General features: G+C 42.8%; 1 protein-coding gene across 1 annotated transcript in view; it reads left to right on the top strand.

Moving 5' to 3' along the window:
* The first annotated feature begins 4,106 nt into the window (after positions 1-4,106).
* Positions 4,107-18,516, top strand: part of adgb (androglobin) — a 35,625-nt gene continuing 21,215 nt past the window's right edge. The window contains exons 1-12 of the mRNA XM_070986906.1: positions 4,107-4,204; positions 6,329-6,468; positions 7,975-8,061; positions 9,875-10,047; positions 11,753-11,829; positions 12,614-12,788; positions 13,198-13,291; positions 13,862-14,003; positions 16,508-16,553; positions 17,602-17,713; positions 17,869-17,932; positions 18,102-18,209. Of these exons, the coding sequence (XP_070843007.1) occupies positions 4,202-4,204; positions 6,329-6,468; positions 7,975-8,061; positions 9,875-10,047; positions 11,753-11,829; positions 12,614-12,788; positions 13,198-13,291; positions 13,862-14,003; positions 16,508-16,553; positions 17,602-17,713; positions 17,869-17,932; positions 18,102-18,209 (1,221 nt within the window). The 5' untranslated portion in view covers positions 4,107-4,201. The remainder of the gene's footprint in view (positions 4,205-6,328; positions 6,469-7,974; positions 8,062-9,874; positions 10,048-11,752; positions 11,830-12,613; positions 12,789-13,197; positions 13,292-13,861; positions 14,004-16,507; positions 16,554-17,601; positions 17,714-17,868; positions 17,933-18,101; positions 18,210-18,516) is intronic.

Genomic DNA, 18,516 nt, shown 5'->3' with positions numbered 1-18,516 from the left:
GCTCACAGAATGTGTTTATGTGTACGAAACCTCTGACAAACACCACACCTATAGTGATAAGCTTCCCAAAAGAAACTCGTAACACAGTGGACTATGGATACAGCTACAAGTGTGATAAGTGCAACTCAGACTGCGTGTATGTGTGACAGACGGGACCACGTGACTCCGCTCATGAAACTGTGACCGTCATCAGACTCCCTGCTCCGCCGCCTCTGCTCCTCCACACACCTAATTGTCACCAGAGCAGGAATGTAGTCGAGCCGTGCCAGTTGTGCAATGTATGCATGCAATGTATGCAAGCATTACAGCAACTCTCATTCAGTGCCAAAGCTGCAGTCCACATCACGTTATTAAAGCATTTCAGCATGCATTTCAGAGAAAAAAGCCCTGACGTTATTGCTTTTCATCCTTGAGTGTATTCCTGTGTTTCTGTGTAAGTGGTTGTGTGAGCCATATGTGCATCACATGGTACCGGACTAGAGGCAAACCAATGCAATCCAGTACCATAGCCTTCAGGAAAATGCATTCTTTGCGATGCTTTACTGTCACACTTTTATCAAGATGGTCCGAGAAAGGCCTCACAAGTGGATGCTATATTTTGCCTTTTGAAAGGTGCTTCTAATATTCATGTCAGTTATATAAAGGACAATAAGGTAAGATGCTTAATTCCTGACATTTAGCTGCGTTTTGTAGCTCTTAAGTAACTTTCTGTAAATCGAAATCTGTCCATCCCTCACCGTGCTAACAAGTCATGTCGCAGCTCCAGACCCCGCCCACGTTAAAGCCCCATTGCCTAGCAACGCGTAAACTTTGAGGAGCAGGGACACAACAAAACAAACGCACCTCCGGGAGGTTACTTGACCTGCTCGGTGTTGGGCCACTTAACGAGCTTGAATATTTATCACACAAAGTACAATGTCTAAGGTACAATCAAAGAAAAAGGAGTCCTCCTCCAGTAAAATCTCTGTGTCCGACCGACAGACCGAGTGAGTTTGGTTAATGTCGACAATTAGCGTCAATTAAGGTCAGCTGAAGTTAGCATTAGCGTTAGCTAGCTACGTATCATCAACATTAACAAGCTAGGATTCAGGAAGCTTGCTTAGCGTAACAGAAAGAACATTAACGTTTTAATTGTGTGTTTGCACTGTGTTATTCCATATATATATATCTGTCTGTCTGCTGCTATTAAGCAAAAGCCTTGTAGCCTTTTGAGAAGAGAGAGTACATCACATTTGGCATGCGTGTGTAAACCGCCAGCCTGTGATCATCATAAAGAAGGCAGCCAGCTTTATGAGCTGATACCACTTTCACTATGAGAGGGCAAACAGGGATTTGGTGGGTTTACTGACTGAATCTCTGAAAGCGAGCTGGCTAATTTTGCTGCTAAATATTGACAAAGGGGAAGCCAAGAACAAATGAAGTGAGTGGCTGTGCGTCATCATTTCAGAGCAGGCACTTCCTCTGAGAGTCTGGGAGCTGTGTGGAGATGCAGATTCCCCATTTGGCCCGAGTGGAGTGATGCGGAGGTTAACAAGGAGAAATGGGACTCAAGTAAAGGAGCTGAAGATGGAAAGTCCAACAAGAGCCACAATGCTGTAAATCTGGAGTTTAAGACGTTTAAAACTTTAATAGATTGCTTAGTAATTTGTCATCAGCTTCATATACTGTATGGAGCATTCAAAGTGTATAATCTGCTTCAAATGCACATTACTGATGATCTTAAATTTTAACATGTTGATTGGTTACTCTGTATTTCTCATTCACTTTGTTTGTTGTTGTTCAGCAGTCATTTTTTGAAGATCCTGAGGGAAAACTTTCCCTGCCTCCATCTTTGACTGTGCACTCTTGGAGGCGTCCTACAGAGTTTATTGACAAGGTAACATAATGCTTCTATATTAACGATGTGGTTTCTAATGGCATGGTAGCTGCCAAATGTCTTCCTGTTACAGTTTCATGATGACAGCTTTTCCACGGCGCTGTATAATGACAGAAGTGGTTTACACTTGGACTGTTAGAGTAAAGCACATTATATGGCAGTTCAAATACATGTCAAGGATAACAATAACAAACAGGTGCCAGCATATGTCTGATGCAGGTATGTACATAAGTGATGAAATGACATCATGTCAACTGACATGAAACTATTTGATTGTACCTTTTATAATAATTAATGGTTTAAGTAATTTATGATGTAAAAATACATATTTGCTGGTTTCAATTACTTGAGAGCTGCTTTTCTAAATTGAATTTAAATTGAATACATGTAGGGTTTTGCATCGTTGGTCAGAAAAAAATAACCAATTTCAAGACGATATTTGCCTCCTTTAGCCTTTTTTGTGGTCATTTGTCTTTATTTACTATTTTGTAGACTAAAGGACTAAACAACTACATGGACTTACACAGACTGAACGATTCATCTAATCAAAAACAGAAATGAAGTAACTGTTGGTTGCAGCCATTATTTGTATTAACAAAAAGTATGTCTCTGCCTCACAGTGTGAAATGTACTTAAGGAAATCTGCTCTCTCGTCGCTTCCAATGAAGTTTTAATTGCATCACCCCATTTTTCTGTTACCCTCTCTCAGTGCAGTGTCGAGCAATTACTGGAAGCTTCCTGCTTTTTGAATTAGTTCTTGCCAGGTCGCAAGCTGCCTTTTCACTCAAGATGTCAAAAGCATTTGTTAATTTCATACAAGAGGAGCACCAGCGTATCTCAAAAGCAATCAGCTGTGCAGATGCAGGCAGCAGCTCCACTGTGAAAGCCTCTCTTCATCAGTCGACACCAGTCTGTATTTTCAAACCCTGTGTTGTTGATGGAAAATATGGAAAATTTGGCACCTAGAGCTGCTGTGATGATGGGAGAAAACACGACCTCCCCCGACCCACAGCTGATCCATCTCATGATCACCTGACCCATTAATTCTCATATAATTAGTAACATGGTAGGGTCTATTAACTTGGCTGTGCAATTATTCATCACAGATGCAGTCTTGGGAGTATCATGGCGAGGTTAGACCAGTTTAGGCCCTGGGATGACTTTACAAGTAGGTAAAGTAGTAGGTCTCACACCGTATTCATGTTTATTTTAAACAGGTGACGCGTGACAGTAATATTCTAAAGATGCTTGACCGCTGTGTTATTATGATGACAATCATGTCACATTATGTTGTTTACAATAATATTGGTATGATTTTTAATAAAATGAAAAAAACAAATCCTTTTCATATTCTGATTTGTTGACATAATGATGTTATACAGTTATTCACAGTAACAGGAAATGGAGTGCCTAAAGTAGTTTGGAGGTGGTTTGGTTACAAAAGGTCAGATATACAACAAACCAATGAAAACAGGGGCAATACAACAGATTTCTAGCAAACCTTAGCAGAAGCACCTGGTTGAGTATGTGGAGAGCCAAAAATCTTGCGAGACGAGCTCAGCAGACTTCATCCGTGCTATGCTGGCATCTATGAATCTTTGACGTGTTGTACTCTGTACTTTGTCATGTCGTCATTATTGCACAAACACGGGATAATATTGTGTCATTGTGTTATCTTAGGCCCATATCGCCCACTCCTGCTGCAGATGCTACAACTTGCAGTATAATAACCTGAGTGCTGACAAAGTGTTAAAAATCTCAGGTGATTGCATCTATGTGTTCCTGCAGTGAAAACAATGATGTGCTTTATTTCAGGATCTCACCGTTGTTGGCGATGAAATGACCTTTGACCTGATCTCCTCCAATGATCACCTGATTTGCAGTGAGGTCGGTTTTCAACTGTTGCTTTCTACTTTTCTATTGAGGCTTGCACTGACTAACCGGTATCGATCAGCACTTGAATAGCGTAATTCAGATGTCAGACAGGGTGACGTTTGACTGACAGAAGTGAATTATTCTGGGTCATGCGATGCCCTATTGATTTAGCGAATGATATATAAGATAACTGATGATTCAGCCAATAGATTTAAAGATTGGTGGTTAGTTGTTATACCCATAATTGCTTTTCTCTCCCTTCTCTCCTCTGTCAAGATGATGAGGTGGATCATCAGTGAGATCTGTATTCTTTGGACGCTGCATAACTGCACATCTACAAAACAAGATAGTTGGAGACCTTGGGAGCATATCTACTCACTGTGTAAGGTGGCAAAAGGCCATGTGCCGCTCTACAATAACTATGGGAAATACGTGGTCCGACTCTACTGGATGGTTAGTGTGACGCACACACATGCACGCAATCACCCATTTAGAGGCACACTTGATGGCATAAGATTGCAGTCCCCATAAGATGAGAGGGGAGTGGGGATGGTCTGAAGGTCTGAGGGGGGAAGGGATGAGAAAGCCTTATCCAGTCAGAGCTCAAATCAATCAGTCTCACTGCTGTGCCAAAAGTGGCTGGGCTACATACAGTACATTGCCTGATGAATAGATAAGGCTTAACAGGAGTCAGCTGCTTCCCAGAGAGCATGGCTCAAGTTGGATATCTTTTCCTAATAAGATCATGAGAGCACGCACAACCCAGGGTGGGCCTTATGCACCAAAGAGTCATAAAAATTATGTGCAAGTGTAAGGATTTTACATATCTTTGCCTCTAAATACAGGTCGTCATTGCATTGGAATCCAGTTTGAAGTGGCTGGCCTGTGAGATTCAGAATGTGTGTTTCTTGCCACAGATTTCTAAAAAGTGGACACTGCATCATTGTGTCATCTCAGAAAGGGAACTTCTTCCCTCCCGCACAACAATTTGGGTCAGTGAGAGAGTGGAAAAGACAGAGCTAGAAGTGATGGTGTTTTGTAACACTGTGACTTTGGCCTTGACAAACAGGCATGACACGGTTGTAGGCAGCAGTCCCCGTGCCAACCATAGCACGCTAACAGATGGTTGTTGAGATGGCAATAAGCACCCAACCCCCCTCCCCTTCCCATTTCCTCGCCTATTTGTGCTCATAGGCTACTCCTTTTCTTCCCTGCTCATGTGATTTTTTTTTTTTTTTTTATTGTTCCACACCATTCTTTTTTCCCAACTGTTTCCTCCTTCACGCCGCTGTGAATATCCATCGCATTCTCATTTCCTCACCGTTTTTCTTTCCACCCCTTGCCTCCTTTTCTACCTCTCCCACTTGCTCTTGTGCGCTGTATTTTACCCCTTCTGCGAACGCATCGAGTTCCACCGCGGGCAGGCGGTTTGACAACAACGTGGAAGAGCAAGCAAGAAAGGGAGTGGGCTCACCCACGCTCCATATAGGCTTGCATTGCTTGTGCTCACTGATAGATCAGGAGAGGCACAGCTGTGAACAGTCATTCAGATTATCACCTGCTTGCGCTGCTTTTTCTTACAAGCAGTGTGAAACTCCCCTAGACGGCCAATAAACAGACCACGCCGCAGACAGCAGGTAACAAGCTCTGACACCAAACAGGATGCTGAGACTTAAGCATAAGGTAGCTAATACTGGGAGATGTATTGGAATGTGAAACCCACAGATCAGAGATTTTGAGGCAATGACTTACACTTTGTTTTTCAGAAAATTCCACTTTTGATGCTTCTTGTTAAGATATGAGTCACATATGAAGTGAAAATATATATATATATATTAGGAGCCGGTATCAGTCACAGCATTCATATCAGCTCTTCTTGTTACCAGTTGTTCACCTGCCACAATGCACTGGGAAAGGAGAAAAGAGTTCAGACAAGCTTCCTCCAACAGAAAACTAATATTTCTTTCCATTTGTATTGTTCTTTCAGGGAATCTGAGGAGCAATGAGAATTAGATTCATATAAACCCGTTAACATTCATCAACATTCAATCCTAGTAGTTAACAATACCAGCTAAGTTTATACAGTCTGCCTGGTACACTTGTATGGGTTGGATTGGATGTTTCTAATCAGCTGGTAGCCCACAGACCATGCCCCAGTATTAACGAGCATGGATGAAACAGCTGATCGCTGATCAGCCGACACCAGCGCCTCTTCAGTGCTCTGCCTGAAGGCGATGTTCCATTCCGGCCTCGGAGAGCCTCAGAGTTCCAAGCATATCTATGAATGCAAAAGGCAGCAGTCTGATCAGTTTCAGGCTACTACAAGTGTGCTCTCAGATGAATTCATGTGTTCAACATGTCTTGTTTGTGTGTAATCATCAACAGCGTATGTATATACCATATATGTGTGAATCAGTGAGCTAAAGAGGTGTTGGATTTGGTTACCTTCAGACAGAGAATCTCTCCAGTCTTTATGCTAAGCTAAGTTAGCCAGCTGCTGGATGCAGCTTCTTATTAAGCATACGTGGGGTGTTATACCGTATCTTCACTCACTGTATCTTCTGTTTTTGCTTCAAGGGTTGTTGGAGGAAGATAACAGTAGATGATTCCATGCCATTTGATGAAGAAAACAACCTGCTTCTCCCTGCCTCCACCTGTCAGTCAGAGCTGTGGCCAATGTTGTTGGCTAAGGCTCTCATTAAAGTGGCCAACACAAAGTGAGTTATTGGAGATTGCAACAGAAACTCTATAAGCATCTCTGGACTGCCCCAAGGAGTTGGGAAACAGCTGTTAGAGTCTTAAAGTAAGAGGACTTAAGAACACTTAACCTTATTTCAATACCCAGTGTACAGGCTGACGCTAATAAGACCACTGTAACACCACACACTATGCTAATTACCACTTAAACTAACACCGTACACTAACCCTGCTTAAGCAAAGCTGTATACAGTGTGGTACTATTGCCCAATATCAGAGTAATTAAAAAAATATATGCTATGATTCACCAGTAATACGCAGTGTCATTACATTGTCACACATAAAAAAATGAAAGTAGGTCATTCCATGCATTAGTCCATCCATGAAAAGAACAAGGGCTTTGAATATGGGTGTCCCTGTTAACATACAGTACGGTGTGTGTCTTAATTGTAAAAGTTCAGTCAGGGTTCAGGAAGTTAAATTCCTAGCTGACAGTTAGGTCCGTATATTGCACCTAACAAAGTGAGCTAAACACTTTAAATACTCCAACAGAGTGCCTCTTGCTGACGAAGCCAAACCTTCGCCTGACCTAATCTCTGCCTCGGGCTGTGTTGAGTTTGGTGACGGACAGCCAGCGTGCGTGTCTGTGATGGGGCAACATGGCGTGTGTAAAGGTGGCTGTTCCAGTGTCCACAGAAGGTCGAGATATAAATGTTTCATTCAAGACAGGAAACAAAGGAGCCTCTCTCCTGGTGAATTACTTATGAGCCATCGTCAAAGTTCTGAACTGAACTAGCACCAAACTTTGCCCAGGTGTCTGCTGGGCCTCCTCCTCTTTCGTGATAAAAAGCTGAATTGCAAGGTCCTTTGGTGCTGAGTAGCTTTTCTCTAATGCTTACGGACAAGCGTATTACTGATCAAGTTGTACTGATTTCACCTCCTCGGGTACAGTATCATGACTGTGGACTGGACAGGTTGGACACAAGATCTCAAGACGACCAATTAGAGCTGCTGTAGCCATCTGTTTCAACTGAACATTGTGTGCGAAGGATGTATGCACGCTCTCACACATGCTCCTCAAAATCAGACACTTATATGATTGTTGCGATACATACTCTGTAAGACAAATTTCATAATGTATATGAACATAAGCTGACGAGAAAAAGTCCAGGCTGGTTAAGACAACACTAAACAAATCTGCTGACTCATGGACATACTGCATATATATGTATGAGCAGGTGCCTTAAATTGGTCATTTACCAATTTACCAAACTACAGTGAGTGGATGTGAACATCCCCTTGTTTCAATATTTGTCATTATTCAGTGTCAAATGTTGTTTACAAGCAATAATATTTTTAAAAATGGCCGAGTTCTTGGAGCTCAGTGACATTTGTTGTCTTCACTTACGTCTTTCCGGAACATGATGTTAAAACAAAGACGGAAAATAAGGGAATGCTCCATCCATTTTTGTTGTCAGTTGCCTAGCATGCCTGCCTAACATGCTTTTTGTGTGTTTGTTTCTCAGTGTAGTGTCAGAGGTCTGCGGGGAGATGGGTGAGTTCACATTTATCCACACCCTCACCGGCTGGATCCCAGAAATCCGTCCTATAAAGTAAGGAAGCCAAAGATTAGACATAGGTGTCCTGCTTAATTGTGTCTTTGTTAGGGGGGTTGACAGTCTCTCCTGTTGTATTTATTTTTCTTCTCTGGAAAAAACAAAAACAAAAAAAGTGTGTGAGAATGAAACTGACTAATCCCTGGTAGTTTATCACAATAACAGCTGTGCCGCTAAATGCAATCACACAGCCTGACAAGCTGTGCATTTTTTGTCTCAAGTGTACAATTTTTTTCTAAACAATACTGGAGAGAAATCAAGCAGAGAATCGTATCTGTCTGCAACAGTATGGAAAGTCACACTCGGGGGCCAAAAAAATGTGTGGAGAATCTCAGCTTGTCAGTGATGGAACTTTAATGGGGCGACAGTATTTTGGAGTGGAGCTGTGGAGTGTTATTCTCTCTAGCTCAGCAGGTTAGCTGCTGTTATTATGTTGCCTGGGGAGTCTATCAACATGTACAGGGACTGAGCATGACCGTGTTTGTGCTTCAGATTGATTTGTGGCACATGGGTTTGCAGCCCACACATGCACGTCACTGGATTTTGTTTACATTACTATTACTAAAGAGAGCAATTCTACCATAATTTTGACCCCCCCAAAAAATTCTGTATTTATTTGTGCTTGTACTGGCATGAGATTCGCTGCTAACGGCAGCTGGTTGGCATAGGAGATCTAAGTATGTTTATTTTTCTGACTGACACTTCAATCAGCACAGAGGAGCTATTGTTGTAATCCAAAAAACCGAATCCAAAGTCAAAGCCACTCACACTCACTCACAGCGAGTCAGCTAACAAGTTGGAGGAACTATTTCTTCAGGTTGTCTCATTTTTGAGACTCCTCAGCCCTGTCTAGGAGGTAGACCTACTAAAAAAGGAGAAGTACATGCTGTAGATCAAGCCAGATTTCACCCTGTGGACGGCAGAGAGAGCTGGCAGTTGTCAGCTGAGGACACAAAAACCGCAGTGGGGTTTTTTTTTTTTTTTTCATGTCAGGTTTTCACACGTCCTCCTCATATTAGAATGACAGGAAAAGTGGCCCTTTAAAAGAACAGCAAAGTGATGTCCTTCAAATAAAATAACACAACTGTCTACCATTCACTTGCTAATCCCACATCCAAATCACGCTCACTGATTCTGGTATGCTACCCTGCTTCACCCCATGCTGTAAGCTTCAGTGCACTGAGATGACCTCTAAATCGTGCATGGTAAGGAGGGTAGACACCCGCTTCAGCTTCTTCCCTCAGTGGGAATATTTAAATGAACATTTATATGTTTTTACGCTGTTTTTAATGTCAAGTAAAGTACTTTGAATTGCCTGTACATAATGAGCAGCACACACAGACGTGCCTTGCCTTGCATTCAGTATAAAAATCTCTTCTAAAGGACGTGTGCAAGTAGAGACAAGATCGTATTATGTACTTTATTCTCAAGCGAGAGAGAAGTGCTGATGTAAGGACTCCAGTTCATTGTACTGCAAATAGACGGACAGTACAGCAACAGGAACAGAAACAGCGGTAGACTCGGGGCTAAGACAGAATCAGTAGACTTGATCTGATATCAGAGCAGTCGTGACATTGTAAGTGTTGTACGCTCAACAGTAGACACGAGGGCTCAACATCAGTGCCTGTCTGCTTGCTCAAAAATTAGAATTTTCTTGTTGAACATTCACAAGCAAACGATTTCCAGTCTAACCCAGTGCAAACATGCAGTTTGTTCCAACATGAAATAAGGTATTTAAACAATTACTTGCAACAGGAATGCAATCCTTTGTAGCCTGTAACTGATCCTACTGTCTTTACCCTCCCCTCAGGTCCTCATATCTGGGAAAAACCTGGCATTTCTTACAAGACGCCATTCCCATATTTACGCACCCAGATGAGAGTTTGCCAAACACGAAGCCTCAGACTGCAGACCCAGCTGCAGGGAGAGATTCCAGCTGTAATGACAGCGAGAGTCAGCTGCCAGAGATGCAGAAAAGTAAAGGTCTGAATTATACCACAGTCAGACATACACAGTTACACACTTGTGTACACATTCATACCTGCAAACATACATCTCAATTACACACTCTGCTTGCACATGTAATTGAGAGAGTCAATTAAATCAACCATGCATTAGATTGTGATAATTTGTATGGCCAGAATACTTTACTACGGCTTATTAATTTATCAGACGGTTGTTTAATTATAATATATGCTGTGTGTGTTTGTGTATATGTGCAGCACTACAGTTTGTATTTGTACTGTATGTATGTGTGTGAATGCATAGTGTGTGCAAATCTCTATTTTTCTGCATTCATAATTCAACCAGTATGGAGCATGACAATGAATATTTCATTGTCCTGTAGGAATTCGCAGGTATCAATGATACCATTCTCTCAGAGCAGTTTAAGCCCTCATACCTCTGTGACACTCATAGTATTGCTTGGTGATTTATTTCAGGACTGGGAAAAACTTGTGCCATGCTGCAAAATACCTCAGTTTCACTCAGCCAGTGCCCCTGCCGCCTCTTTCCTGTTGTGTCGAGCATCACTTCCTGTTTTCCTAAGCTCATGTTTTATGGAGCACAGGGAGGGTTAATGCGTGTTTGGTAGACTATAAATAAACCAGCAGAGGGAGCAGTGGCAGGGTGAATTATTTGGTGTTCCTGCAGGGCAGAAGAGCCTCCCAAGTCGAGAGCTGTTATGTGTTGAAGGCAGGATTGAAACATGTCCCCAGAAAAGAGTGTGTGGCTTAAAGTTGTCTCAGGTCATTTGAGATAAAGACATATGCTAAAAGGCACAAATGTGTGATCATCCTCAGCATGCTTATCATACTTGGCATTGTGCAGAATTAATGTTGTGCAGACCCGGTTAGTTAATGATAAGAGAAACAGGCTGAACTGAAATGTTGAAAACTGATTGTGAAGGGATAGAAACGTGGAGGAAAATGTATTAGAATTTGTATTATATTCAAAGTATTAACAAAAACATGACATTTTGTTATTGTTGGACACCGCATGAATTCAAATTCTTCTCTCTCGCTCTCATGTTTACCCACCTGCTCCCTCTGATTGTAATCTGTCCCGTGGTCTCTCCTATAATCCCACTTGTTTACAATCATTAAAGTGTTTGGTATGAACGTAATGTAATGACATGCATGCACAAAGTGGTGTGCCTTCACACAACATTTCTGCTTTAGGGAGAGGCATCACATGCTGCTCACAAATCACTATGCGGTGAGAGAACGACTTCTCTTTTCAATTCTTAATGTGCAGCCTTTATATTAGTCTGGCCATGCTCACATCTCTCTTCACTGTGGTCCTTCAAATTGATTTTCCATGTCTCGGGGCCCATGTGCTCCTTATATGATATACTCTAAGATGCACCGTAGGGGGCAGGGCCATCCATAGATAACCTACATACTCTCGTGTTGCCTTTTTTTTATACCTGTGGAGGCCAGCAGTGCTTTTGCAACTCCTTTTACCTTGACCAAGTCTTTTTTCAGCTTTCAGATGGTATTAATGATGGTATTAATTTTCATTATATCTACATGTTTAATCACCGTTGGTCATTAATTTCCGTCGCTTAGTAAATTCTTATGTGTAGTTATACAGTGCAAGGTCAACAATTGTGGTTTGTGTGTGCATATTTGTCTTATCTTACTCTGTTTACCTTCACTCACGTTAGTGTTTGTTGTGTGTTTCTCAGATGCCCCCGAGGTGGTAGTGTGTGCCAGCTACAACCCTTTACAGCCGCATACCAATTCGCTTGGGTTTAGACAAATGGTATGTCTTTTAACCATTCCTCCTCTCTTGCTGGCTATCCGCACGCTTTTCCGTCACACTGTCATGAAGGATATTTGCAGGAAAATTAGATTTCACCCTTTGTAAATTGCAGACAGATCTTCAATGCAGATTTGGAAGCGTACAGTACAGAGATTTGCATGCTGATGCAAAAAACTGGTCAGAAAATCTGTATGCGTATTTCAAAGATTGATAGAGGTTCTATCAGTGACTGACACGGTTTCAAGGTTCAAACATCATGGAGACATTCTTGCTCATATCTGCGTTGACTCCTATTGATCAGATAAATTATAAATAGAATGATTTTAAATGCGCAAATTGTTTTTAATCAACTTGCACATAATAATGATTTTACCCAAAATGGGAAAATCTGATTGTGTTTCAATGCTTTGTAAAATGCATCCTGTCTCAGTCACTGATGACGGCTGTCTTAGTCACCAGTCACTGGTGGTGGAGATGAAACATAACAGTGCTTGTGACCAGGGGGCATAGTGTGTTCTATTTGGATGCTTTGCCTCAACAGGCTTCACTCGTTTTATTATTTATACCCATGCTAAGCCTAATTGGTGGACTGTTTCCAGGATTTTCCTCTATTGGAGGTGTTATATCACCTCCGCTCTGATCTTGGATCAGAATCCCCTTTTGACAGTCTGGCTTGATTCACCTGTGGAGTTGCTTACATGTGACAGTAGCTGTCAGTACAGTAAAATACTTGTTCATGCGTGTGTGTTTATTTCTGTGCCTTTGTCTTTATACGGCCGCGCAGGCCAATTCCTCAGAGTTTCTTCGTCAGTATGGTCTCTCCTTACTGCACAGCCACAATGTCCTGTTGACCAGAACCCGGGCATGCCAGCTGGAGGCACCACCCAAACCTCCACCTGTGCCTCGATGGAAACTCATCCGCCCGCACAAGAAGATCGTGGTCACTGATGAACCGCAGAGTGCGTGAGAACCAGAGAAGGAGGCAGGAAGTAAAAAATGTTGAAATTAAGTCAGGAAAAAAGGCGGTGAAGGGGAAACCAGGAGGAGGATGCAGGGGAGGATATCAAACGAATAGAAAAGCAAAAATTATGTGAGAGAGTGTAGGTGAATGTCATAGATAAATATGACTAGAAAGGAAGGAGATTTAGAACCTGCAGTACAGAGGGCATACAGTACCGCATGCTAAGATGAAAAAAAGGAGGATTGCTACAATATTTCTGTAATGAAAATAGCTTCTAGCTCGGGCATATCTGACATCAGCTGATCTCCAGGTGAAACAGCAAATGCAGTAAAAACAGTCACAGAGTGTGAAAAACCAGCGCTGGCATGATGTGTGAGAATTTTTTTTTCCCTTTCCTCTTTTCGCAGAGCTTCCTTTGTCAAAACCACAGCAGTTCATTGAGGTTGCCAGCTCTTTTCTCCCCCACCGTGTCGAGAGCAGCGATAGCCCGATCCCGGAGCTGTACGTACACTGAAATAATCTAAAATTGAGAAATTCATCTTCTCGCTCCTCCTGCTCTTCTGCTTATTTAACTGTATTGTATTGGTTAAAGAGTATTTTCGTGTGCTTTAGGAAACCTTTACTTTGACCTCACCGTGCAGTACGGAAAGCAATAAAGCAGCTTCCATTTGGGGATCAAAAAAGTGCATTACATCTCACTTTTTCCATCTTCTCATTGTACCTCTTCCCTATTTCTCCCTGCAACAGGGCAATGACACAGATAGCAGCTGAAATTTAGATTAAACGGGCATTTGTCTTTTTTTATGCCTCTGTGCTTTGAAGCCTTAGGTGGTATAAAGAAAGCCACTGTACTCACATACAGAAATGTTTCCTGACAAAAAAAGGTCGCACATCAAAGTAGAAATGCTGCTCTGATGTCATTTAATGTTGATAATGTGACATGCATGACTCATTTGTAGATGATATGGTGTATTGCTTCTAAATGCGTTAACAGATTGCGTGTGTTTCATGATTATGATACGATGCATGTCTGCATAACATGTAGCATGACTTTGTGTCTTTGTGCATCAGAGAGGCCAGGCAGAGCGCTCGGAGGGAGCTTTCCTATGGATCCCCTCTGGTGTCCATTGCAGAGAGAGAGGAGACTGAATGCCGAGAAGAGCCTGATGCAACTGAGCGCACCACTAACTCACGAACAAAAGACAACATAGAGGTACATAGAACTTCTGTCTGTACATCCAGTGTGTGTTTTTATCACACATTGTACTGTGGTTACCCCAAGCCATTTATTTGAATAACTGAATATCTCTAAAGCCCAGCGTTATGCTACATGTCCAAAAAATAAAATTTCACGAAATTTTGTTGCCTCTTCTTCTTTCCTCGCTTCATTTTTTCCTCTCCGTCTGCCCCGTGAGTATGCAGTTGAAGGCTCATCAGAGTAGCTCTGTGTGTCAGTGACAACAAGGCTGCCATCCCCCAGTCTCAAAGTCACTTCTGTTGTCTCCCAGCCAGGCCACCACTGACCAGCGGCACATCTGCACTAAAGAGAGAACCAGCGAGGGAAGGGAGATGAGGGTGGGTGGGGGGGTTCAGAGCCGCAGCGGAGAGACACAGACAAACAGACGCAGAGACAAGGATAGAAACAAACACAGTGAGGAATGAAGACGTGGGACAAATGTACCGAATAAGAAAGAAGGAGGGCTGCAGAACGCAAAGAAAGTGACAGAGATGGAAGCGGTGCAGGAAACAGAGGGAGATGGGAAAATAGACTCTCTGGTGTGTGGTGGTGCTGAATGGTGTGCATGGGTTTCATACAGGGAGAGGTCATGTACTGCGTTGATGAAAAAAGAAGTGCAATTAGATGGTGAGCCATCAGTGTCTGTGTCTCCTGGGGGGTTCATTATTACACTTCACTCCTAGCATACAGAGAAAAAATAGAGTTCATATTAATCGCCCTCTTGTGTAACTGTGACCAGTTATAGAGCGGTTAGGCTAGGCCAGTATGGACATGCTAATTTGATGTGTCGTTTGATGTGTGCGTGCACACACGCTCATGAGGACTGGTTTGTGTATTTGTCAGATCTGTGGCACATTTTTTTACTGTGTGTGTTCCCGCTCTTCGCAAGCACGTGGTGGGTCACGTGCTGAGGGGACTGTACGCCAAGTGAGAGGGGTTTATTGCTGCTTTGACCCCTCCCTCTGTTTCTGTCAACCCTGGCCAACAGTATCAAGCTCTGTTCCTGGCTGCTAGAGGAGATGAAGGTGGTGTCACATGATGTCCCTAATACCCTCAATGGCCTATTCACTCAACATGAGTGTGGGTTAGCGAATAAGAGTTATATCGTGGTTTCAGTGTGCTGTTTTAACCTCTAATATGCTTGGAATGTGGTTAATCGCTAAGTCACCAAAGCCCCTCCATGGTTTCATTTTACCTGTGAGCTACACCTCCCAAAGTCCAGCCTGGCTCTGAGATCAATAGATTTTCCTGTGCCTGTGAATAGCCAGAAAACTTTTTTTTATTTTTAATCTTTTCATGTTATTTTTCATGTATGAATTGGGAGACACCTCAGGGAAAATCTGGAGAGAGACTCTCGAGGAGCAAAGACTTAACTCTAGCTGTGTAAAGATAAAGCCCTATGAAGTGTGGGATTAAAGCAATGCGCCCTCTTCCAACCATCCACCCATGACTGTGATTTGATCAAAGAAAATATAGCTTTCCTCCTCCGAAAGCAGCAGCTTGAAATCCCAGGAGCCTTGCGTGTGAGAGCTTTCCGTCCCCTAATGTCCTTTTACTACACTCAGGTATGCGATCTCATAAAACGGCATGTGGTGGGTGGACGGGATGCCTTGGAGATAGAGTTGTACTCGCTCTTGTGAAAACACACACATCTACATTTTTTGTTGCCATCGTGGTGGAAAGGAGATCGAGTGTGCCTCCCAATCACAATGCCTTCTTCCGTCTGTCTGGGTCTCTGGGTACTTATTCAAATAAGCGGTGACTCACACACACAGACACACACACTAGCTCTGACTCATTAGAGAGTCTTGGCTGGGCTTGCTTTGAAGTTACATGACACAAAGCCATAATTCTTATTCAGAGCTGAGTGAACGGTTGGACACTCACCATGATTTTTACTTGAGGGGGCATCATATGAAAAACTTCAGATGAAGGGGCCTTGAGGACCGAGGCTATTTGATACAGGTGGAGGGATACACCTGAGCTTCAGCTTGGATCTAGCTTCGTTGTCAAAGCAGCAGTTAAGCTTTTTCCCAGACATCATCTTCTGTCTTGCTCGGACAGAATATGATATTTGAAGGATTTGATAATGACTCATTAGCTTTATTTCTTTATTGTGTTGGGCAGACGACCATGAAATCAGAGCTGTTGAGTAATTCCCCTCCAAGAGAAATAAACATGCTAAACAACATAATAACTCCTCATCTGTCACTGACAGTCGAAGTAAATTAGAGCTGGTATTCCCTGGTGGTGTTTTTAGCGGGAGGGGAGCAGCCCTTGTCACATTAAACCGTGTCTTGTGTCCTGTGGTATTCAGCGAGAGTGGCGCAACACCACAGCTGGCATGGAATCACTAGAGGGTGGAGGCGTATCTCTGGTGGTGTTACTCTATCAGCAACACTGTTCATGCCTCTCTCTCTCTCTCTCTCTCTCTCTCTCTCTCTCTCTCTCTATCTCTATCTCTGTGTCCGTCCCTTTAGGTTACTGCAGAGGACAGGAAGAAGGACAATGATGACATATCTGATGGTAAAATCTGTTCCTTTGCTGTGCTGGGCGCCTCGTTCATGTTTAAAATAATCTGCACTGTATCTGGACGCAAGATCACATTACCTGGTCAAACATTAGGCTACCAGAATGGGCAGATGCTCATTAATTCTGTTTTATTGGAAATGAATGTAGTGAAGGTATTCATTATTATTTGAGTCGAACAGCATCTGTGCAGCGTAGTCCAATTAATGTCATTAGAAGTATTTGCATGTCTCGCCTCCACTCCCGCCATCTCTCAGGCCATGCTTCCATCGGTTGGCCAAGACACTTTGAAGAAGATGGGACTGAAATTATGCGTTATGACAACCAGCCAATTCCCTGCCTTCTCTCTGCCCCCGTTTAGTTGCTTAGTAACACCTGCAGTTTGAGTTAGCGGACCACCATGGCTCAGCAGCAGAGACGCTGGCCCTCGCCGCCTCAGCTTTATGATCAGACTTCTCGCTTTGAGAAGAGCTTGGGGGCAGTGCAACTGTGTGCATGTGTGTGTGTGCGCGCTTGTGTGTGGTTTTTGGGTGGAGATTGTATCAGCCTGCGAATGTCTGTTACTTTGCTGTGCATACATTGAGATGGTGGGAGTCAGTGAGTGGGAGTATGGATGTGCATGTGCGCTTACACTATGCCATTATGTGGGAGTTTGGCCAATTTGGCTCAGTGTGTTTCAGATAATGATTTGAGTCTATGATAACGTACTATGAGTCACAAGAGGAAAGGCATTTTGTTACTCGCAGCATTTTGAAATGGGAGATTTCACAGGCAATTCTATATCTATTTGGTGGTAAGTGTGGCATGAAAAACACCAGTCAACTCGGATGCTGCTCAGCTCAATAAAAACATGTTTTTCCTATTTTAAGATTCTGCAGATTTTTGCGAGCAAAAATGAATTAAGTACTTCGCTTTATAACCCATCTCTAAGCTAGACAGCTGTGTACTGCAAACCTTACACCAAATGTCTAAAAAATGTTTAGAAATACTTTTACAATCCCAGATTGTTTCACCCTGAAAAGTGGAGTTTGAACGTTCATTCCAGATCGGCCCAAAACTGCAATGAAGGAGCCTATAACTGAGGAATCCTCAGCTCCTGTCAGACGCATGCTGCAGAAGACCTGGATGGACCTGGATGACTTTGCTAAATGCTTCCAGTGAGACACACACACTCGTACACAAATATGTACTTAAGCACTGCAAATGTACAGTACAACGAGATTTAGACAGTCATGAAAAAAGGATGGCAGAGGGCCCTAAAAATGACATGATCGAGATTATAATGGCATTTCTATGTTTTTTTTTCTTCCAGGATTCTCTTGGTGTTCCATCAACCGCAGATCTTCCCACACCATAGTCATAAATCTCATTTTAAGGTATCATGAAAGAACCCAGAGACTAATTTCTGCATATCCAGTCTCGAGTGCTGAATCTGTCGAAGCTTTCCATTTGTGTTCCTGCATGATTCCATCTATCTGTGCTTCGACACATTAATGCTGTTAGTATTGGACATATTGTTATTAATTTAGCTGTTGATGTCTGCAGAGCACCGTCTTGTCCAGAACTGCAACGGGCACCAACTGCTCTGGATTGTCCACACACTCTCTCACCGCCGGATCCCTCCCTGTGACGTCTGCTGTAGCAAGCCCTGAAGTACATGCATGCAGACGCGCACAAACGAACACATGCATCCTCGCCGAGAATTGCACATAAGCACATAGAATGAATGCGACGTGTGATAAATTTGGAGTTTTCTTCTAACAAAAGTTCAGTTCATATCAAGTGTTACCAAAATGCATTGTGTCTGTCACTGAGGTCTAACAATTGTGTTGAGTGCAGAGAGCATAATTCTTAACACGCATGTTTATAGCTTGCAGTCTTCCTGTACACTGTGTGCAACAGTAATGAGAAAACTACCATGAGAACATTCGTGGATATCTAGTGATTGCGAGCTGTGCAA

This window comes from Chaetodon trifascialis, chromosome 19, assembly GCF_039877785.1.
Source record: "Chaetodon trifascialis isolate fChaTrf1 chromosome 19, fChaTrf1.hap1, whole genome shotgun sequence".
NCBI lineage: Eukaryota > Metazoa > Chordata > Actinopteri > Chaetodontiformes > Chaetodontidae > Chaetodon > Chaetodon trifascialis.
The sequence above is the reverse complement of the archived record's forward strand: the minus strand, read 5'-3'. Positions and strand labels throughout refer to the sequence as shown.